Below are 24,176 nucleotides of genomic sequence, written 5' to 3'. Positions count from 1 at the left end.
TTTAATCTGTTAAAAAATATTTCAACTAATAGAAATATGAGTACTAAAATATTATATTTTACAAGTATTTATAAACGATATTTAATTTTTATTTCAACACTCTTTACCAATATCTATACTATTTATGAATCCTTAACGATAGCGAAAATTCAGCCCTAATGCATGACATTGTATTTTGTTTTTTTTTCTTACTTTTGTCCTCTCTCTCTCTCTCTCTCTCTCTCTCTCTCTCTCTCTCTCTCTCTCTCTCTCTCTCTCTCTCTCTCAGGTAGAGCTTTTTTACTTTTATTTTCCCCCCTTTTTGGCCGAGATAGGGACCCACATAGCCCCACTAATTTTTTCTTTTTTTACACTAGGTTTTTCTTTTCTTTTCTCTCCTTCTGCGACGAAGGCAAGGCCCCATGCAGGCCCTACAATTTTAAAACTTCTCTCTCTCTCTCTTTAAACATCTGGTCCATTAAATTTTTTATTATTTTTTAAACTCCTTTTTCATTTTTATGAGATAAGATTAAAAATTCCTAACATGAATGAATTCTACTAAAATAATTAAAAAAAAAAAAAAATATTTTATATTATAAAATTAATATGAATTATTATTTTCTATTTTCTTTATCTTTGATTTATATTTACATCCACTAAAATTATAGAACTAATTTTAATTTATATTATTTAAAAATTATAGAGCACAACATAGTGTTCAACTTCCCATATGTTATAAAATAAAGTATTTAAATTTTACTCAAATTTTACATTTTAAATTCTAATTCAATATTAGTATGGTCCATATTTGTCTTTTATTTTTTTCAATTAGTTTTACATTTAAATTGATTTGCCGCAAATAAATTTATATATCACATGTAAATGTTTGTAACATTTTTAAAATTTTATGTACTACATGCATAAATATTATTTTTATCAATATTTGAAAATTATGCTAAAAAATAATGTAAGATAATATGTTAAATTTTGACATTATTATTAAAATTAATTATTGAAATATGTGTATATGTGTAAAGTGCATCAATTTTAGTATTTTTTTTATTTAAAAAATCACGAGAAATGGTTTTTAAAAATCCAAAACCAACACTTTTATTTTTATTTTTATTTATAAAAATTATTGAGTCATCATTGCCAATAAGTAAACAAATAAAGTTATTTGCACTTTGCACTTTTGTGTAATTAATTAATTGAAAATTTTGTAGCATCCCAATTCAAGTAACCACCGAAAGAACTTATTATTATTATATTTAGCAAATTCTTGCTCCCCTTCTTTCCAAAGCAATTATTCAATCATAGAATCACACCAACCACCACTATGATATTATGTGCTTCTACACACACACACACACAAGTTTAGTTAAAATTTTATCTAAAATGAAAGGAATTCAACTCCAAATCTAATATTGGATGTGGATTAATTTCTTTATAAACCGAATATTCATAACCAAATCGAGTTATGAATTTAAATATTTATATGACTTTCTTTGTTTCGGTTCCTATCAACAAGTAGTACTTACTTTTTTTTTTTCTATTATATAGGAACTCTAACCACCAACAAACCTTTCGAACCCCTAGTACGACACCAAACCTACAGATCAGCGTCATCCCCCTATGTATCGCTGATAAAGTAAAGTCTGGAATACAGACACGGCTTCCTTGCATCAGTTGGACGTTCAGCCAACCCAACCCTTGTGACACATCTCCATTACCAACCATGGTTCCCGCTAGCTCACAGAAAACTCTTACCATCTACGATCCCCGCTGGCTCACAGAGTGAACTCTTACTATCCAGAGTCTCCGCTGGCTCACAAAGTAAATTCTCACAATCCATAGCTACAGCTGGTTCCGTGATACCTGAAATTGAACTCCTGATGCTCCTTCTTACGTGCTGATATCTTTTTACCGCATCATGCCCGTGGGGGCACAAATAGTACTTACTATAATGTTAGATTTTATTAAAATTATTTAGACATGATGCAAATATTTTTAAGGTGAGAAATAGCTTATAAAATTTCAATCTCACTCAAATTATTTATATTATAAATAAGTAAAAAATAAAAAGCTAAACTGCAAATCGCTCTAACCTAATCAAGTTGAACCAAATCCTAGTTTTAATGGTTCGTTTTAAGATTGATTTTTCCTGAAAGCAACTAAATTAGATTGTTTGAAATTTGTAACATAATCCATAAAGAGCAGTTATATTATATGAAAAACTCCTTTCCTTTGATTGGTTAATCATTATAATTATTAATTAATTAATTTTTAAATATTAATTGATTTAAGACTCCCAAAAAAACAAGGAAAAAAAAAAAAAAGGCATGAACATATCTACCAAAGGAACGTCTACCTTGTGTTGGACAACTACTGCGACTCTCAACGGTTGGTTGGAAGAGAGAGGGACGTCTCCTCCGCCATTTTCTCTATTCGTGAAGCAAACCTTGACGACTGACTTTGTTGCTTCAGATCTCCATTTCCTGCTTTCAATCTCCCTCGATCTTCCCTAGGGTTATTCTCTCTCTTCCTTCCTTCCCCTTATTTATGAAGATGGATTAGAGATCACTCTCCTGCACCACCTACTGTTCTACAGGTGCTGTCTCCTTCGATCCATCAATTCAGATATTTGATTCCGCATTCGCCGCTCTTCTCTTCTAATGTGGGTGTTTTGTCGTTGATTTGCTCTGCTTTTGTTTCCTTTGCAGTTTTGGAACTGGTACGCGGAACTAAGATGGTGGTTTCTGGGCCAATTACCCCTGGCCAGGTGTGATTTCGCACCCAATTTCGTGCTTTCATTTTTTTTCCCGTATGGAGGGTGGTTTGTGAATTGAAATGTGGGCAATTTCAGTTATTTGATTGGAAATTTGTGTGTTTTTCGATTTAGTTTGAGTTGCAGTTGGGTTATTGGACAAGGTGTTTTGGGTGATGATTTTTGCTTTCGTTTTTTATTGTTGAAATTGGAGTTGGTTTTTATAAAAACTGTCCCAGGTCTCGATCTTAGCTTCTGAAAAAGGTTGCATTTTGTTTGTTGTATTGCAGTTAATTTTTAGATGGGACATGTATAGTGGATGGAATACTGATTTAAGCCTTTTATCTTATAACGGTTGAGCTTATTTTATTTGTTTATTAGTTTTTTTAATTTTTCATTTTGGTGGGCGGTGGATCCTTTCAGCAAAATAAATTCACAATCTAAATTCACAAACTAGGACAAATGGATGGAAATTTAATTTTGTAATTCATGAGCTTAAATTCTTTGGAGTCAAATTTTCTGGTTGCAGTTTTATAATTGACTATTTAACAGGAGATTCTCATATAGCACAAACAAGACCTGTCAAATTAGCAAGTTGTTCCTCTGAGTTAAACAATTTGACCAACAAAGCCTTGTGAATGTACTCAATCATATCAATTGACGCTTTACAAACTGAACCATTAATGAATAACTAATCCTACTTAAACCAGTAAAACAAAAAAAAAAGTAGGATGTGAACATAAAAAAAGAAGTAAACGTGCAGACTAAGTCACGTGCATAGACTTTGATGTGTAACTTACGAAAATTTTTGTCTCCTTTAAGTGATGTTTATATATATATATGAGTATTTTATTTTTCATAAGGTTGTACTTCTCTCCTTTTAAATGGTTTATGGTTTATATCCTATTGAAATTATGCACCCATAACTTTTGTTTTCTATGGAGATGAAAAAGAAGTTCTCAAAAAAAAAAGTGATATAGAAATTGTATTGTAAGGAGAGCACCATTACCTCCCTTTTTTCCATTTCATTTAGGGGGCCTGGTTGTATGATGGGATTTTAAGACTTTTTTCCAGCCAGTCTCTCACAAGTTCATCATCATACCTTCTCAAACTATTGATGAATTTTCTCACGTGTATAGTACATAGTGTAATCACACTCCCTGTTGTTTGTGTGTTTCATAGGATACTGTTTCTATGTTTCATTTATACCTTAGAATGATAGGTTTACAGCTCTTAAAGAGAGAGAAAGGGAGAAGAAAAAAGAACTGAAGGATTTGTTGTTTTTTTTTTATTCCAAATTTTAGTTATGTCACTCATCATTATTAAAGTTTATGATAGAAAAAAAAAATCCTACACATGTTTGGTATGTCTTGCCTTTGAGTAGTTATACTTCATGGCTTATTCTTTCAAAGTTAAAGCATTGTGTTCAGGCAGAAACTTTGATAAAGTCCTAAAGCAATGCTTTATGATAGAACATTTTTTTGAATATTTACCAATGTTTCTTTAAGTTTTCATATAATTTTTTATGTTCTTATTGCAGAAACTTTGAGTTTCCTTTTGTTTTTGTTATAGAATGTATATGAGGCAGTTGTTTAGTGCAATGGCATAAGTTATCTTGGGCTGTGCAGCACAGTACAGAAATTCAGTCTCCGAGAGTGGTCACTTCTTGAAAAATGCTATTAGGACTTTATCAAGCTCACCTCTCCTAGGACATTACTTGGCTGTCCCTGCACTGGCTAATGGGTCCTTTTTTTTTTTTTTCCTATTTTACTGATTGTGCTTCTGTATGCAGTGCAATCAATGAATTTATTGATCTCTAAATGGATCAGTGTGCTATATGACTGAATTAAGTACTGAAAAATCACAGCCAGTTGCATGATACAGCCATGTTCATGTGCCTGTTATGATTCCTTAATAACTTAAGTCAATATCAATGTTGAAATCCCAAATTGGGCTTTAGGAACTTGGAGAAGTTCTCTTTGAAATGACTGCTTAAGTCAGTAATGTTGTTGACATCCTGAATTGGGCTTTAGAACATTGGACAAGGTCTCTGTAAAATGTCTGCTTTGAGTTTAATTCACTCATTTTGGCATTTAGTTTCACATAAATTTTTCTTTATTTTATAAAACATATCCCCCCCCCCCCCCCCCGCCCCCCACAAAAAAAAAAAAAAAAGATTTGCAGTTCGCAAATCTCAGTTTATTGCTCATTACTTTGCCTGATATAATGACGCCTTTTCTTATTTTGTCTCAGGTGTCTTTTTTGCTTGGGTTCATTCAAATTTTTGTGGCATGGTTATATTCCGAGTTTTTAGAGTACAAGAAGTCTCCATCTCCTCTAAAAGTGTAAGTTTCCCTCAATTGACATTGAGATTTGTGCACTTATTTGATAGGACCTTTTCTTTAAATAACATTTTTGGTCTTTGGGGGCAATGCTGATACTTATTGTACGTTTTTTAGGTGTTCAATCAATTATAGGGTAGATCTGGCTTACCCTTCTGTTTAGTTGTCCATGAATTTTCTCTTATGGAATTAGATTTGCCAGAGCACAACTATTTACTTGACTCATGCACCAGAACCAAAATTCGTCAAGCAAGTTTGCATTGACTTTTGATATAAGGAAAAAATATATAAAAGAGGAGCAATTTGGAACAAATAGTGAGTTATCTAAAAATTGATCCAAAAAAAAAAAAAAATGAAAAAACCACTTTGAAGTACAAAATGAAGCTTAATGGAACAGAATGTAAATTCAATGGTACAAATTGAATAGAATTCTGTCAATTGTGTACACAACAGTTCTATGGAAGTAGTAATTCAACTGCATGGAAATTATATGGTATGCACAAAAGAATAGGGGCACTAGTGAAATTTTGCTTTTTGTTTGGTTAGAGTTGAGATTTATATGATGTATAATTGAATAGAATAGTGCATTAGATAATGATATATGGTAGGTTCTACCTTAATTGCTCACTCTTCATGCTGATTTTCTTTTTTTATGAGAATTGTAGAAGGATTGTGTCTAATTTGCTTCGTTTATCCACTCCTCATTGCCTTGAATGTGCGATTCTTCTTTAATTTGGCATGCACAACCAAGTGCTTTTTTCTAGAATAACTTTTTTGTCTTATATTTTATTGTGTTCTTAAATTTTCTACAAGTAGGGAGAAGTTGTTTTGTCAGTGTTACCTGGAATCAAGTTTCATTCTTCATTACTGCTGTAAGAATTTATTGGCTCTCAAAACTCTTATTTCTGTGTTGAAGCAACTGATCTGTCATATGCCAACTGAAGTCTGAGAATCTGCCCAACACATACTTCCTATTAGTTTATTCTTGTAGAATTTGCATTTTCATTACAGTTTGCTTATAGTTCATTGTCATGGAGGATCAATAGGGATCATACAGATCTTTGTACAATATATTGGTTTTTATGTGATTATATGCACACAAGTATCCATTTCCATATGCATAAGATGTTGCCTTAGTTATTGTTCTCTTCATCCTTGTGAATATATGGAGTAATGCCATAAAAAAAGTCTTGGGGCTTCAAGCACTTTATTTGAAATCAAAGAATTTGAATATTTGACAGGCTAGTTATTTTGGAAGAGTGTGAAACTGTGACTGATTTGACATGCATGCATTCGACTTGGATTAAGTTGTTAGATTACTACTTCACCTGAAAGCTTAAGCTGTTCAGTTGTAGGCCAAATATGTGTATCAAGCCTTAACATTCCCCCAAATTGTGCAACCCAATTACACATGGACAGGTAAACAACAATGAATACTCATTACAGGGAATAATATAATTCTGAAGAAGCTAGCGATAAATGCGGGCAACATGACTAGAACCCAGGATCTCCTGGCAACCATAGCTCTGATACCGTGTTACATTACCACTTTACCTAAAAGCTTAAGCTGTTAGGTTGTGGGCGAACAATGTACATCAAGCCTTAACAGAAGTGACTAAATGTATTGGTGTAGAAATAGGGGCAGGTGGAAGTATTAATATTAAAGTTTTGATAGGAATAATAAGGGCATGTTTAGTTGTAGAGAACAGTTTCCATTCTTTGTTTCCAGATATTCAAATAATTATAAAATTGCCTCCTTGTTTTTCAGTTTTCCTGGATTTCTCTGAGAAATTTATAAAACAATAAAACATGTTTCCCAACTTTCCTGTGCAAATTTGGAAAAAATGAAAACAATATGGCATTTCTATCATTCTCATAAAGCTATCTTATAACATGCCATGCACATTGTACCATCTTATTGGCTGCCTTCTGTTAAAGCTAGCAATTACATGCTTGTTCCTGGGAAATATTTATTGAAAAATAGGTTAATATTTAATTCTTTTATGTTAATTAAATAAATAGTTATTGTTTTCCTTGAGCTTATTCACATTGACTATTTTTTTTCTGCTGACTATTTTACCCAACATGAAAGGTTATTTTCACTTGCACAAACAGCCCAAAAGAAAAATCTGATGTCTCCTTGCAAATATTTTCTGATGCTGAACATGTGACTTTCCTGGGATGCAGTCATTCAGATAATAATCTGGTTGAACTGGGAAATGAGACAGTGAAAGATGAGGATCAGGCAATTTTGCTGGAAGGAGGCCTTACAAAATCAGCATCGGCAAAGTTTCATAGCTCATCTGTCAGGACAAATTTAATCAGGTTGCTTCTTGTTTGTCATTGTATATTTGGTTGTTGAATGGTGTTTTCTTTAATTGTGGCCGTAGAATTTTTTTTTACCCCCTGCATCTGTTGGCAACGGTGCAACGCAGGTTTCTGACAATGGATGAATCTTTTTTGCTAGAACATCGAGCATTGTTGAGGGCAATGTAAGTCCTGTTATTTTGTACTTAATGATAACTGCAAAGGCTTGGCATGCTTGGCAGATTTTCATGCCTTCTAATATATGATGATGCAATTTCTTATAGGTCTGAGTTTGGGTCAATTCTTTTGTATTTCTACATATGTGACCGCACAAATTTTTTGGCAGAATCCACCAAGGTGCTTTTGTCCCCTTCTTTAATGATTCTTCTAGTTCTTATTCATGATTTGTTTGTCATGATGGCTTTGCGGAATATTTACATGAATTTTTTGCATTCTGATTATTGTAAAACATGCATGAAGCATCTTCAGGAAAAAAATTCAATATTATTAAATACGTGTTTGCTCTGACTACGACAGAGATGAACATTTATGAATTTGGTGGCTGAATGTAAATTGAAAGGTGGGGTGTTGATCTTGTGTTTGAACTTAAAGAGTTAACCCAGTTATTGGTGTGCAACTATGCATGCAATAAATAGTTTTATGCCCTATTTGGACTAGTGTTGCATTTATGTTCAATAGAAAACACACATTTTTTTTTATAAAAGAATTAGCTTTTTATGTGCCTCCTCATAAGTTTAAGGATCCACACTTTGATGCATGTGGCATAGTTGTGCTGGTTTATAAAAGAATTGGCTTCTCTCTCTCTCTCTGCCATGATCAGATGGTCTTTAGAAAATAAAATTACCTTTATTCATATTCTCACACGTCCTATTTAGGAGCTCCAACATTTTTAATGTAGATAGTAAAATACTTATCTACCTGAAAGTGGAAACTATGGTGAATTAAGTCTACTTGGAAAGTCAGCAGAAAGAAAATGTTTACCTTGGCTTTGAGATTTAGTTGAATCTTTATGTAATTATTCCTTTATTGATTGGTCATGGGAGTAACTTGGAGGCATTGATATTATTGAGGCTTAGCATTATTAATCTCTGAAATGCCTTGTAATGAGGTCTTCTAGTGTTCTTGGATGTTGGACATCAAGAATTTTCATTTGCATTGAAAATTGAATGTGTGGCGGATGTGTTTTTTACACACACACTTTTCCTATAACTGCATTAAAGCATGGAGGTGGTATTGTGATTGACAGCTTACCATTTCAGTTTATGTCACCATCAATCAAAGGTTATTTTGTCCATTACAAAAATGACTGCACCTTTTAAAGATAGCTATGACATTGAAAAAGGATATTTGTGCTCTTATTTCCAATTAAGTATATACTTTTGAACTGCTCTTGCTCGCTTGGATACTTATTTTGTGCTCCTAATTGGGCACCAATACTTTTGTCTAATTCATAATATTTGCCTTCCTTTTTCTCCTTGTCCATTTTCACATATTGTCAAATGTTTTATTTGTTTGTTTATTTATTTTTTCACACTTTGCTAATGGTAGCTTTGTGTTTTTCATTTAAACATGCAAAAATAAAATTATACTGGTAAAATTGTAAATCATTAGTGTGTTGTCCATGCATATGTCTTGTACAAGACTAGGTATAACTGATGTGGAGTAAATTATTGCAGAAAAATAATTTGAACTCCTAGAAATAATAAGAACAAGTGTACAAAAACAATGCAAATCTGTAAATGTTGGAGAAAATATGTTTAATTTTTGTTAAATATATGAATACAATAAAAAAATTAATAATTATAAGTTTTGGTTGATGGAAGGGCTTTTATTTGTTCAAATTGCCGACACTAGTTCATTTATTAATATCACATAAAGGGTCAAAGGAAATGCTATCATGATACTTATGTTACAAAGAAGACATTATAGTAGCAAATTATACACACACATGCTCACACTCAACACACACATCTATGTTTGTGAATATGTATTTATATATAATATATACATATATATATATTATATTTATATAAAGTACAAAACTTTACCAGCCCCTATATACCATAGCAAAAAATTCTTGTTTTTCTTTTTTCAATTTTTATAATGATAATAATAATAATAATAACAATAACAACAACAACCACCACGACTACGACAATAATGGTACAAACATTGGAGAAAATCTATTCAAGTTTTGGTAAATATATCCCTAAATGATAAAATAATGTCATTTTTATCGGTTTGAGGAATGCTAGGAAACATTGCTTTATGCATTCTCCTTTCACACTCACCCTATGATTGGTCCATTTGACCTTATTTTCAAAAGCAACAATTGTTTAATCTGTAACCACAATTTATGGGGAAAAATTTTTAATAGTAATATTTGAGAATCCAAAACTGTTTGAAGTGCTACCTCACACGTTTGGACCAAAAAAAAAAAGGAGGCCACATGGCTAAATCATAGGGAGTGTATGAGGAGAGTGCAGGAAGCAACTGTTGCTAGCTTTCCTTTTATACTAGGTTGAAGGCTTTTGTTTGAACTTGCTGACATAAAAGGAAATGATATGATGATGCCTATATTACATAAAAGAAGACATTATAATATCAAGTTGTACGCACGCAAACATGCACATTTGTTTGTGTGTGTATTTGTGCGCACGCGCATGGTTATACATGTATAAACTACAAAACTTCATCGGCCTCTATCAGCTGTAGCAAAAGCCCCTAGTTTTTCTTCTCTGTTCTGAATGAATACTGAGATGAGACAACATTATGTATAGACACTGAGTGCAAGGTTGACATTTTAATTGATCTTTATGTTTGTATTACAGTCCTGATTTTTCCTTTACATGTTGATGTTAATCATTGAAGTAGACTGCAGTGCTGCACTATCTATCAATATATCTATATCTATCAATAGGTAATTCAGTTTTGATTTTAATTAATTTTGTGTGTTTCCTTGGACAGAAATACAATCGTGATCTTTTCCTCTTTCTCTACGTTCTTCTTATCATAGTTTCAGCAATGACATCTCTCAAAAAACATAGTGATAAGTCAGCATTCTCTGGAAAATCGCTGCTTTACCTTAATCGACATCAGACTGAAGAATGGAAAGGATGGATGCAGGCAAGTCTTCTTGTTGAAAAAGCACCTGTGTCGTACATCAGTTATGTTTTTGTTTATAATATTATTTCATGCACTCAATTCTTGCTTTAGCAATCATCACTTTGACTCTGAATCATTTTGGCATGTAATTTTTTTTGTTCTTTCTTCTTCTTCTTATGGTGAGCCTTGACCCAATGGCAAGGTTGTTACACCTAAACCTGAAGGTTGCAGCTTTGAGTCATGGGCATTGTCTTTCCAAATATGGATATAAGGCTGTGTACATCATGCTCTCCTGAGACAACCATGACCCAACATGGCATGGGAACTTTTGTCTGATGCCAAAAGTAAATAAATAGTAAGAGCCTTAAGCACTGAGCGTTGCATTGTTATTTTTGTCCCTCCTCCCCCCCCTCCCCCCCCCGGGGGGCCCCAAACCGCCCTGGGGCCATCTCCTCAAACAACTATAATGAAATATTCTTCAGCTTTGATGTTATTTAGATATGGTCAAATTGGGAGCAGTGCTTCCAAGAAGCTGTAGAAGTGTAGAATTGTAAGTTGGTAGTAATATAGTTTTGATCTATATTAATTAGAATGATGCCAAATTGATTGCTAAAAATCTATGCTAGTACATTTCAGGTAGGTCATCTCTATATTTCAGTATTGACTGCGTAAAACTGCTATGTTCTTTGTACTTGTTACCCACTGCTTGTCTAGAGTATGTACAGCCTTGCATAGTTTTTAGGAATGTTAACATGTCCATCTGGGTTTTTTATAGGTTTTATTTCTAATGTATCATTACTTTGCTGCAACGGAGATATACAATGCAATACGTGTATTTATTGCTGCATATGTCTGGATGACTGGATTCGGAAACTTCTCCTATTACTACATAAGAAAGGATTTTAGCCTTGCACGCTTTGCTCAGGTGACATTGTAATTGCAGATTACATTATTAGTTCACTTTATGTGATATGATTTCTTTTCAATTTTGTACAGTTTAATAATTGTAACATATATTTGAATTTTCATTTTTTGTGCAGATGATGTGGCGGTTAAATTTCTTTGTGGCATTTTGCTGTATAGTTCTTAATAATGACTATATGCTGTACTATATCTGCCCAATGCACACTCTTTTCACACTCATGGTGTATGGAGCCCTCAGTATTTTTCACCAGTACAATGAGAATAGATCAGTGATGGCTGTGAAGATTCTTGCATCCTTTCTCGTGGTTATACTGATTTGGGAGATTCCTGGGGTTTTTGACATTTTCTGGCGTCCTTTAACATTTATATTAGGTTGGTAGCATATTCCACTAGTTCATAATGTATTGCTGTATTAATCTAAGGCTTGGCTATATAGTAACTAAACTTTCAAGTGATTCCAGATTTCTGAATTTCTCCCAGTTCCTTGAATCAGATTGATCCTGAGTTTATTCCATATATTTCAATGACTGATGAATTAATTTGAATACCATCCCTAAGAGTACAAATAATTCTGACTTATTACCAGAGTTGCTGAGTAATTTGAAACAGTTATGGAATAAAGACAACTCTTTTTATCTTTATTTATTTATTTTTTGAAAATGACAGCAACATTATGAATGATTTTAATGGCCAGTTCATCCATGATCTTCGAATATTTTTCTGATACTTTCTGATGAATCCTGAATCCTAAAATATTTCCAGCACCAAATAACTCAAACTCAAGTGGGCCACTCAGATTAGAACTCAGCTAGATTAGCTTCATGGATTTATTTTGCATATGCTCAAGTGGAGTAAGCAGAATCTTGGAAAATTCTACCTGCATTTTCAATTTCTTATTTTTATAGGCATAATGTTTGGGAGTTCTTTACTCATGCTTCCTTTTTACTCTTTCAAGTTTATCATGCTTTTTTTTTTTTTGGATAAATCTAGCAGCTATAATTGAAGTTGAGTTGGGTTTCCTGGTTACCTACTGGTTTAGGCACAGACATAATTGTTATTTTCAATGGCAGGGTACAGTGATCCAGATCCTGCAAAACAAAATCTTCCTCAATTGCATGAATGGCACTTTAGATCTGGGCTGGATCGCTATATATGGATCATTGGAATGATATATGCATATTACCACCCCAATGTAACTTCTTGGATGTTGGTGCTCTTGTCATTTCCTAGGTGCTTCATGTTTGCTGGCTACTAAATCCGTAAAATATTCTTTTTAAACTCTTGTTTAGGTTGAGAAGTGGATGGAGAAGTTGGAAGAATCTGAACCCAAGCGGAAACTCACGATCAAAACAAGCATTGTTGGAGTTTCTCTGTTTGTGAGTTGCCTGGTCCTCAAGGCTGCAGTATTATTATTATTATCTTCTCTGATACTTCAAATAATAATTTTTATTCTTTAATTTCTTAATTCAAATAATATTTTTTATTCTTTAGTTTTGTAATCTCATGGACTGATTCCATAATCCATCCCCTTTTAGGTTGGATATCTGTGGTACGAATATATATACAAGCTGGACAAAGCTACATACAACAAATTCCATCCCTACACATCATGGATTCCCATAACGTGCGTATCAAGTCTATTTTTCTTTCTTTAGGGTGCTTAATGTGAAGCATAACAATGGCATTCACAGTGTGACACGTAGATCATTTGACTCTTTAGCAGTTTAGTAGCTCACGGTCTTGTATTCTTTATTGCATTCCAGTGTTTACATTTGCCTGAGGAATTTCACACAGAAGCTTCGGAATTTCTCTTTAACTCTCTTTGCGTAAGTTTTTTTTTTAAACAAATAATTAATTGTTGTCTATGAACTGTCTAACCTTGTAAATTTTCTTCTTAAAATATTATTACATTTATTTAAACTTAGTCCCATCACATGTTTTGTTCCTTTTAATTGAACTAGTCTGTATTACTAGGTGGCTTGGCAAGATTACTCTGGAGACATATATTTCCCAGTTCCACATCTGGTTGAGGTATGTGGATTTTGCTGCTTATATTATTTGCCCTTTTACCTTTTACTGTTGCAAATTATTTGAACTATTAAAATATCATTCTTCTCGTGTTTTATGTGTGGCATAATACACGTTGTAAAACAATGCCAAGTGGCAATTGTCGGTTTTAAGCCCTTGATGCAAGCCCTGAACCTTTTAAAGTAATTTTTGTTACATTTATGGGCTTTATTTTTCCTATCTATTATGTTTGTTAATGAACCCTATTTGGTAAATTACACGGCCGTTGGAGTTCCGCTAAATTGCACTTCGCCCCATGAAGTTTAAATTGTAAATAGTTTGATTCTTAAAGTTTCTTGTTCAGTTCTTACAAGATCTTTAAGCAGGGATTTGAACTAGCCTGAATATGAAACATCAAAGCATTAAATTTATATAATATAAACTTTAGGGAGTGAAGTGCAATTCAGTAAGACTTTAGGGACTTGCAGTGTAATTTACCTTTTCTTTTTTTACTATTGTACACAAATAATCCTACAATGGGAAGCCATTTCCATAATTTAATTCTAACACATTAGTTTTCAAGGTATTTTGATTTCCATTATCCGTATAAAATCATCAATCCTTGAGCATTTGAGTTGAGATGAGATGTTCCTATTTTCTCATCTAATTTGTCTTTGAAAAGGATTGCAGTACATTAACGCTAAGATGTAAGACCTACTTATTCTCCAATATCTATGCGCAGATCAAGTACGCCTAATGGACAACCTAAGTGGCTGCTTTCACTTATCCCAGAAGACTATCCACTGCTCAACTTCATGCTCACAACTACAATTTACATTTTAGTAAGAAAATTTTTGGTTAAGCTACAAATTTTAAAGCCTAAAAGTAATGAGATATATATATATATATATATTTTTTCCATATTCTACTCTCTAGACATCTTCATTTGCTTGTGCAGATATCCCATAGGATATTTGAGCTAACCAATTCGCTTAAGACCATGTTTGTACCCACAAAAGACAATGGAAAGCTGTTGTATAATTTTCTTGCTGGAGTTGCCATTTCTGTGTGTTTGTATTGCATTGCCCTGGTTCTGCTTCAGATCCCTCATTGATCAGTATGCTCCCTTTTGCCCATCTAGTGTTTTTGTGTTTGTGCGCATTTTGTGCTCTGTGTCGTCTGCTCTGGGCCTACATTTAACCATTTACTGAACTCAACCACTACAGGCCTGATAGAGCAGGACCCAGGAGGAAGTCATGAAGAGATCTTTGTTGGAGGGCATGAACAAGATATAGATGGAGTAAAATAAGGAGCTTGGAAGATGCTACTCGCAAATCTTGCTTTCAAGCTTTGAGGAAAAGCTCACTCCCGTTGCTGTTGTAAAGATGAAAGAAAGTGTTCTTTGCCATTGAAAAGGCAGGCAAAGAATAGGGGTTCCCAAGAAAAGGAATTTGGTAATATTGTGGACAATTGCCATATATTATTTGTCTTTTTCTCCCCCATTTATTTTTGTTAATCATTAATGAAAAAAAAAACAAAAAGGTAGGCTCCTGTGACATAGATTTGTTGTCTGGTATTGAACAATTCCACCAGTCATTAGCAATGCATTTTTTCATTTAGAAATGTCTTATTTTTATCTTGTTTCTTGCGGTCTTGTGGAAAAACTTAAGCGTGAATATCTCGTCTGAAAGAGGATCTATGCTGATTCATTCCACTACATTTGTGGAGAGCAATGATGCATTTTGGCACCCTAATTTTAGAAATTTTGTTAGTTCTACATATCTCAATCTCTAATGCTAATAATAAGAAATTGTTGCAGTTTTAATGATTTTTCTTTCATATTGTTCTAAACAAATTCTTTCTCATATTCATAAGTTAATTAAAATTTCCAAATGAGGGGTAGTATATTTAATTAATTAAATTTTTTTGAAATATTGTATTTTTTTTTTTTTTTGCACGCATATTCCTATTACTATTGTAAATTCCTGTCTATAATTACTGAAAGCTACAAAGCAACTATGCTAGTGCCAATCTTCATACATATATATATATAAAAAAAAGAGTATAATATTCACAATTAAAATTAAATTATTTATTTTGATGTTTAAAACTTAGCTAAAAAAACAATCTCTACATTGCTTCTATTATTTCTTTTTCCATATAAATCCTCAATAAAAGGGTTAAATTGAAATTTCAGTCACAAATCTTTTGAGCAATATATCATCATGGCACTGAATGTTGTTTTACATGAATGACCAGTAAGCGACAATCAAATATCATAACTAAGGAGAAAATTTATAAAATAACAATTTAGTGTCTAGCCTACATCGACATATCTGAAATACAAGGCAATTCCTTAAGAATGTAAATGTCACCTACCAAAGAGCAACAAATGTGGTCTTTTATGACATGCTTGGAAATACACCTTGATGATGTGGTAATCAAGTCCAAATTCTTCAAATTTCATACACGGAGATTTGGTTTGGAACTTTGAGTAGATAAGGAGGATATGTGCGGTTTAAACATGAATCCATTTTTAAGTGTGAAGGAAATTTAAGGGTTCACGATTTATAATGGCAGAACATGGCCCACATGAACAACACATACCTTGTCTCCAACTAACTTTGTTTGTCTTCACCCTCGACCTTCCCACACTACCTTCAATATACTCCCCCCATCCCCCCCGCGGGGGGGGCCAAACTTTACTCTTTAACCCTAAAACAAACTCTTCCAAGTGGAAATCATTGTTCCAAAAGCCTCAACTTTCCAAGTTGGAATTCTTCAAACCATCAAATCTTGATGGAAGAACTTTGGTCGACCACCCTTAGGAAATTTTCAATTCAGGTAATAAGAAATGGTGCAACTCCCCTACACTTTCTGGATAAACCCCAGTCCTTTACCTACTTGAAATTCTCCTCAAAGAAGATTTTGAAAAATATTGGAGCCATAGAAATCTTTACTCTCACTTTTGGGGCCTTCTTATTCAAGTTTTGCAATGTTCTTAATAGGATTAGGGTGCTTGAGAATGGTCCTTGGCTCATTGGAAAAAATCCTATCTTCTTTTCTTAATAGGATGCAGTTGTAGAAATTAAATCTATCCAATTGAAAAGATTTCCATCTAGGTAAAAAATAAATTTATATTTGCTCGGTCTATAGGACAACAAAAGGCATCTCTTACATTGCGAGCTTCATTGGCAAGTGTCACTGTCACACCCCGAACCCAGAAATGGGACCCAGGGGTGAGAATCTAACCTAACCTGTCCGGTTCCCAGGCACCCTATACACATCCAAATACAACAGAATATACGCAACAGAAAAAGGTCATTCAATACATACATGGTACCATACCAGAGTTTATACAAGAAACAGAGTCCAGGCTCAACACATACGAAATGTACAACCAGGTGCCCAACATATCTCAAAACGACATCCTGCAAAAACACAAGTCCTCGCACTTACCTAAGCGCTACCCGCAGTACACCGGCCACTATGCTCCCAATACAAGGATGCTAGTTCCGGTTACTCGAAGGACCTGAAAAATATGTACGTACAACAGGGATGAGACACCTCTCAGTAAGGAAGAATACAGGTTATATTGGTGTGTGGCATTTGAGTGTTATTATGACGCAACATATACACAGTTAAATGCAGTTTCAGTACTAATTTCACAACAGTGCATACACGTACACACACACATAATCAGCAACCCCGGTGTCATCACACCCTTCGGCCCGAAGCCGGTCCGCGACATATCCCATTGGCCTATAGCCAACCTGCGAACACGGTGCCACCGGCACATGGCTAGTCCCCGACTTCCATGACATCGTATCGGCGCTAAACTGGTGGATCCACACCCTTCGGTGATCAGCCGGGATAGGCTCACGCCATCAGATATAAAGCCGGACACTCTCAGTACCTGGAACAAATTCGGAATCGCGTTCCTACTAGCATTTAAACTAAAATACAACACAAACATGCATGCTCATATAACCAAACAAACCACACCCTTTTGGTAATCTATAATCATGGTTTTCAAAACATATACAGTTTAAAAATAAGTCAAGGCACGGTCATCCCTATAACACAGTATAAATCAACATATACATTCGATTTTCAACAAAACCAGGGATGCAACCCGTCGCCCCCTTTTCCCAAAACTGTAATCATGACAAACCCATAGTTTTCCCCATTAGATCCCCCCAAATGAGTAACCAAAAGACACACAGGATCGTAAACCACAGTTCTATCAAGTCCGATTTCAAAAATAACCGATATAAACACAATTCCCCTTACCTTTTCCCAAAATAGCAAATCCCAAACTCTAAGGCCCCTAAACAGTGAACCGAATTCCAAAACCTACAACCAACAATACAGAAGATACTCACCAGACTGTTTCCTACAAAACTACCGGATCATAACTGAAAATCGAGTCTTACCTTGATTTTACGCCAAAACCCGAAAATGGCCGAACCGAAAATTTGATCCGTAGAACTTGTAGAGAATCCTTCCACGATCCTCGTGGTAACTTCAGATTAGCGATTCTTGCTTCCTACGGCGAAGAAATCTAGAGAGATGAAGTGTAGGGAGAGTTTCTAGAGAGATAGAGAGAGAAAAAGAGATTTCTTAACTGAGAAGTAATGAAAACTTCTATTTATAGCACCCTTGACTCAGCAGTTCTCGTCGACAAATTGCGTCCTCATCGATACCATGACCTCATCGACGAGTCTAGGATTTCCAGTTTTCCGAAACTCCTCAGCTTCTCCTCGTCGATGAGCCTTGAATTTCGGCGCACTTCACAATACCTCTCGGCTTCTCCTCGTTGATGAGCCTCTGAACTTCGTTGACGAGAGATACAAGGCCTTCGTCGACGAACTCTGGCTTCGTTGACGAAGCCTATTCAAATTCCAATTTTTTTACCCCTCTTTTAATTATTTAACCCATATATCACGGTTCAGGTTCTTACATCCTCCCCTCTTTACAAAAATTTCATCCTCAAAATTTGTCATCTCTCATTTACAAACTCGTACATACAACTGAATACATACATACATACCCTCACTTATGGCGGAGGAATACCGTGGTTACAATATAAATTGTCTCAGAAGTTCACAATATACACACTCCCGACGACTAACCACCTATCCCAACCCAAAGCAGGATAATGTACAAGTACTCAAAACAACTGTGGATACTTCTGACGTATTTTCGTTTCCAGTTCCCAAGAAGCTTCCTCAATCTTGTGGTTTCGCCACAATATCTTCACTAACAGTATCTCTTTAGTACGAAACTTTTGAACTTTATGGTCCAGAACCTGAATAGGTATCTCCTCATACGCTAAAGTATCCCCAATTTCCAACTCATCATAACTGATAACATGTGATGGATCCAGCACGTATCTCCTCAACATGGACAAGTGAAACACATCGTGGACCCTCAAGAGTGCTGGGGGTTGTGCAATCCTGTAGGCCACCAGACCCACTCGCTCAAGAATCTCAAATGGTCCGATATACCTTGGGCTCAACTTGCCCTCTCTCCCAAATCTCATCACCCCTTTCATCGTATTGATACGCTGAAATACCTTACCCCCCACCTTGAACTCTAACTCACGGCGGTAAACATCTGCGTAACTCTTCTGCCGACTCTGAGCTGATTTAATCCTCTCCCGGGTCAAACCCACCTTCTTAGATGCCTGCTGCACAAGTTCAGGTCCTAACACCTAACGTTCACCAACCTCATCCCAACACAAAGGAGATCGACACCTTTGACCATACAAAGCCTCGAACGATGTCATCCCGATACTAGCCTGGAAGTTGTTATTATAAGTAAACTCTACTAGTGACATAAACCGCATCCAGCTACCATCAAAGTCTAACACACAAGCTCGCAGCATATCTTCCAAGATCTGTATCATTCTCTTCGACTGTCCATCGGTCTGGGGGTGGAACGTTGTACTGAAAGTAAGTTTCATCCCCAATGCCTCTTACAAGATCGTCCAGAATCGAGAAGTAAACCTCGGATCCCGATCTGACACAATGGACACCGGTACTCCGTGCATTCTCACAATCTCATGCACATACATATCACCTAGCCTACTTAAAGGATAACCCACCTTCAACTGTATGAAATGAGCAGATTTCGTCAATTTATCCACGATCACCCATATAGCATTTTTCCCGTGAAGTGCTGGTAGCAATCCGGTCACAAAATCCACGAAAATATGCTCCTATTTCCACACTGGAATAGGCAAAGACTGCAACGGTCCTGCCGACCTATGATGCTCAGCTTTCACCTACTGACACATCAGACACTACTCCACAAACTGAGCAATCTACTTCTTCATACAAGACCACCAGAAGGTCTCACACAAGTTACGATACATCTTTGTGCTACCAGGATGTACCGTATACAAAGAACGATGCGCCTCCTCTAGAATCTTCCTTCTAATCTGATCGTTGTTCAGAACACATAACCTGCTCCCAAATCTCAACACACCTCCCTCTGAAATGTTAAACTGTGTAGCTAGTCCCTGTTGTACCATTTCCATAACCTCTGCCAACTCTGCATCACTAGCTTGCCCGACCTTTCTACGCTCAAAAAAAGTCGGCTGGACCAGCAAACTAGCAAGGAAAGCCTGATGATCACCATGCACCAACTCTATACCTGAACTCTTCAGGTCCTATCTGATGTGATGCTAAGCTACAACTGCAGATACATCCATAGGTTCCGAATTCTGACTCAACGCATCAGCCACCACATTAACTTTCCTCGGGTGATAACTAATCATGCAATTGTAGTCCTTGATCAATTCAAGCCACCATCTCTGCCTCATATTCAACTCTTTCTGCGTGAACAAATACCTGAGACTTTTATAATCAATGAAGATCTTACACTGCACACCGTATAGATAGTGTCGCCAGATCTTCAGTGCATATACAACAGCAAATAACTCCAGATCATGCGTAGGATAATTCTTCTCGTACTCTTTTAGTTACCGAGAAGCATACACTACTACCTTACCCTGCTACATAAGCACACACCCCAGACCCTTCAGAGATGCGTCGCTATAAATCACATACCCACCATTCCTTGAAGGAATGGTCAAAAACTGGAGCAGTAACCATCCGATGCTTCAACTCCTGAAAGCACTGCTTGCAATCATTGGTCCACTCAAATTGCACTCCCTTCTTGGTCAATCGAGTCAGAGGCCCAGACAATTTAGAGAAACCTTCCACAAATCAACGATAGTAACCCGCCAGTCCTAGAAAACTCCGAACCTCCTGCACATTCTTCAGCCTCGCCCAGTCGACCACAGCTTCAATCTTGCTAGGATCAACTGAGCTACCATCACCAGTCACCACATGGCCTAAGAATGCCACCTGATCCAACCAGAATTCACACTTCTTCAATTTAGCATACAACTTCTTCTCCCGCAGAATCTATAATACTAACCTCAGATGATTCTCATGTTCTTTCGTACTCCTCGAGTATACTAGAATATCGTCAATGAATACCACCACAAACCGATCTAGGTACTCATGGATCACCCTGTTCATCATATCCATGAACACCGCCGGAGCATTCGTCAACCCAAAAGGCATGACTAAAAACTCGTAGTGGCCATATCTAGTTCAGAAAGCTGTCTTCGCCACATCCTCGAATCTAACCCTCACCTGATGATACCCTGACCACAAGTTGATCTTCGAAAAGACCCGCTTCCCCTGTAATTGGTCAAAGAGATCATCTATACGAGGTAAAGGATAGCGATTCTTCACAGTTACCTTGTTAATCTCACGGTAATCAATGCAGATCCGCATCGACCCGTCCTTCTTCTTCATAAACAATATTGGAGCTTCCCAGGGCGAAACACTAGGTCGAATGAAACCCTTGTCCAGTAATTCCAGCAATTGCTCCTTTAACTCCGGAAGTTCCACTGGAGTCATCTAGTATGGAGCCTTAGAGATTGGTGCCTTACTAGGTAGCAACTCTATCGTGAACTCCACCTCACGATCTGGAGGTAAATCAGGTAAATCATCTGGAAACACATCCGGAAACTCGTTGACTACTCGAATATCCTCGAGTCTCAACTCATCCTGCAGCAGTTCCTTCACACAAGCTAGGTACCCTTGACACCCATCCAAGAGTAACCTCCTCGCCTGTAGTGTCGATAGAATTTGTGGCGTCAGCCGCACACACGATCCCACGAATTTATACTCCTATTCCCCGGGAGGTCTGAACACTACTACCTTCCTAAGACAGTCAATCACAGCATAACTGGAGAACAACCAATCCACCCCCAGACTAACATCAAACCCTGACATGTTGTATACCACAAGATTCGCCGGTAGCAATTTCCCCTAAATTACCACTGGGTAGTCTTCCAATATCCTACTACAAAATGATACACTCCCAGACGGTGTAGTAACAGATAACACCTCATTCATGATTTGGGTCTCAACCCCACATTGTCCCACAAAACTCACAGATATAAAAGAATGGGTCGCACCTAAATCAAACAAAACAGAAGCCTTATTTGAAAGCAATAATAAGGTACCTATCACTACGTTCCCTATATGCTTAGCGTCCGGTAGAGTAAGAGAATATACTCTGGCTGAAGCTGTATTCGTCTAAACGGTTCCCCGAGGTATTTGATTGCTCCCCCGGTTCACACTAGATGCAAGCACGTCTTGCTTCGGTGCATGACAATCGCGAAACATGTGTCCTGGCTGGCCACAGTTGTAGCAGTTACCTCCAAATAACTGACACTCACCCTCGTGCCATTTGTGGCATCTGGTACAACAACCACTAGTCTGGCTCCCCTAAGAACCCTGGCGCTCACTATTCTGACAGTAACTCGAGCTCTTGTTCCTATTCTTCCACGATCCCTGACAAGATCCAGACTAAGAACCAGAAGGTACTGTCCTCTTCCTCGATTCCTAATCCACCTCATCCTCTCGAATACCAGTCTCAATCACCTTGGCTTTGTCCACCATCACCAAAAATTCGTGGATCTGAAGCATACCCACTAGTTTTCGGATATCCTTCCTTAGGCCCTTCTCAAATCTCCGAGTCTTCTCGTACTCGTTCGAGATCAAACACAGCGCAAAGCGGGACAGCTCTATATACCGAGTCGCATATCCCTGCACCGTTATACTCCCCTAAGTCAGAGCAGAAGACTCATCCGCCTCCGCATCACATATGGAAGCTGAGAAGTATCTATCAAAGAACACTTCCTTGAAACGGCTCTACGTCATCTCCTCTGGACCGACTCTTTGCTTCTCCAGTAGATTCACTACAGTCCACCATTGACTCGCCTCCCCAGATAGCTGGAAGGAAGCATAGAGGACTCGCTGCCTATCCATGCAGTGCAGGACCTACAAGATCCTCTCAGTCTTCTCCACCCAATCCTCTTCTATCGTCGGGTTAGGTCCTCTAGAGAACGTCAGAGGATGCATGCACGTGAACCTCTCAATGGTGCACCCCACAGCAGTAGGAGAGTGTTCGCGTCTCCTCACACTCCGCCACTTTCCCGCAAAACCTGCCTCGTCAAACCTTAAGGCACAAAAGGAGACTCATCACTCGTAGTCTCCTCGGAGCCACTTCCCAGGTCATTATCCTTGGGCTCCATGGTGAAACACAATAGGAATCTATCAGTATCCCTAAAACATGTACAATTAACACAATGATCTATCCCCAATCATGTTAAATATTCCCTTCCAGGTCCAAGTCTGTCCTATCACACCAACACGAAAGTCATCAATGGTCTGCCCTGCTTTTATTGGAATCGTTATTCTAGAAAAAACACTAAATACCGCCAACAAGTCCTGGTCTAGCAACGAAACAACCCTCAACCAACTCTACCCACATCCATCATCCTATACTCTAGTATGTTCTCACAGCTAAGCCTAACCAAGTCTACATGACCTAACAACCTGATTAGCTCTGATACCAAGCTATCACACTCCGAACCCAAAAATGGGACCCAAAGGTGAGAATGTAACCTAACTTGTCCCTGTATCCAACAAAACATCCAAAGATACAATACAAAGGATGAGGGTCCGACCCCGTAGGGTTCCCAGACACCCTATACACATCCAAATACAATAGAATATACGCAGTGGAAAAAGGTCATTCTATACATACATGATACCATACCAAAGTCTATACAAGAAACGGAGTCCAGGCTCCACACATACGAAATGTACAACCGGGTGCCCAACATATCTCAAAACGGCAACCTACAAAAACACAAGTCCTAGCACTTAGCTAAGCGCTACCCGCAGTACACCAGCCACTACGCTCCCGACACAAGGATGCTAGTTTTGGTTACTTGAAGGACCTGAAAAATATGTACGTACAGCAGGGTGAGACACCTCTCAAGAAGGAAGAATACAAGTTATATCAATGTGTGGCATTTGAGTGTTATCATGATGCAACATACACGCAGTTAAATGAAGTTCTAGTACTAATTTCACAATGGTGCATACACGCACACACACACATGATCAGCAACCTCAGTGTTGTCACACCCTTCGACTCGAAGCCAGCCTGCGACATACAATGTTGGCTCGTAGACAACCAGCGAACATGGCGCCACCAACACATGGCTAGTCCCTGACTCCCATGGCATCGTACCGACGCTAAACTAGTGGATCCACACCCTTCAGTGATCAGCCAGGATAGGCTCACGCCCTCAGATATAGAGTCAAAGACTCTGCCATCCTATAGCC

At 36.9% G+C, this 24,176-nt stretch overlaps 1 protein-coding gene across 1 annotated transcript; it reads left to right on the top strand.

Moving 5' to 3' along the window:
* The first annotated feature begins 2,301 nt into the window (after positions 1-2,301).
* LOC131144104 (protein REDUCED WALL ACETYLATION 3-like) lies at positions 2,302-15,072 on the top strand. The gene is made up of 17 exons (XM_058092491.1): positions 2,302-2,587; positions 2,700-2,758; positions 4,997-5,088; positions 7,273-7,410; positions 7,521-7,577; positions 7,677-7,749; positions 10,381-10,539; positions 11,294-11,443; positions 11,559-11,814; positions 12,513-12,634; positions 12,732-12,818; positions 12,978-13,066; positions 13,206-13,268; positions 13,417-13,473; positions 14,192-14,291; positions 14,408-14,566; positions 14,676-15,072. The coding sequence occupies exons 2-16, from the start codon at positions 2,726-2,728 to the stop codon at positions 14,561-14,563; spliced, it is 1,632 nt and encodes a 543-aa protein (XP_057948474.1). The 5' UTR covers positions 2,302-2,587; positions 2,700-2,725; the 3' UTR covers positions 14,564-14,566; positions 14,676-15,072.
* Positions 15,073-24,176: the final 9,104 nt, after the last annotated feature.

Source organism: Malania oleifera, chromosome 12 (assembly GCF_029873635.1).
Source record: "Malania oleifera isolate guangnan ecotype guangnan chromosome 12, ASM2987363v1, whole genome shotgun sequence".
NCBI classification, from domain to species: Eukaryota; Viridiplantae; Streptophyta; class Magnoliopsida; order Santalales; family Ximeniaceae; genus Malania; species Malania oleifera.
This window is presented reverse-complemented; position numbering and strand designations above follow the sequence as displayed.

Bases quoted from the DNA above. Each gene is read 5' to 3' on its own strand.
- LOC131144104 (XM_058092491.1), top strand. From the start codon at position 2,726: ATGGTGGTTTCTGGGCCAATTACCCCTGGCCAG. The intron at 7,578-7,676 runs GTAAGTCCTGTT...AATTTCTTATAG, and splicing joins CGAGCATTGTTGAGGGCAAT to GTCTGAGTTTGGGTCAATTC. The intron at 12,635-12,731 runs GTAACTTCTTGG...ACTCTTGTTTAG, and splicing joins ATGCATATTACCACCCCAAT to GTTGAGAAGTGGATGGAGAA.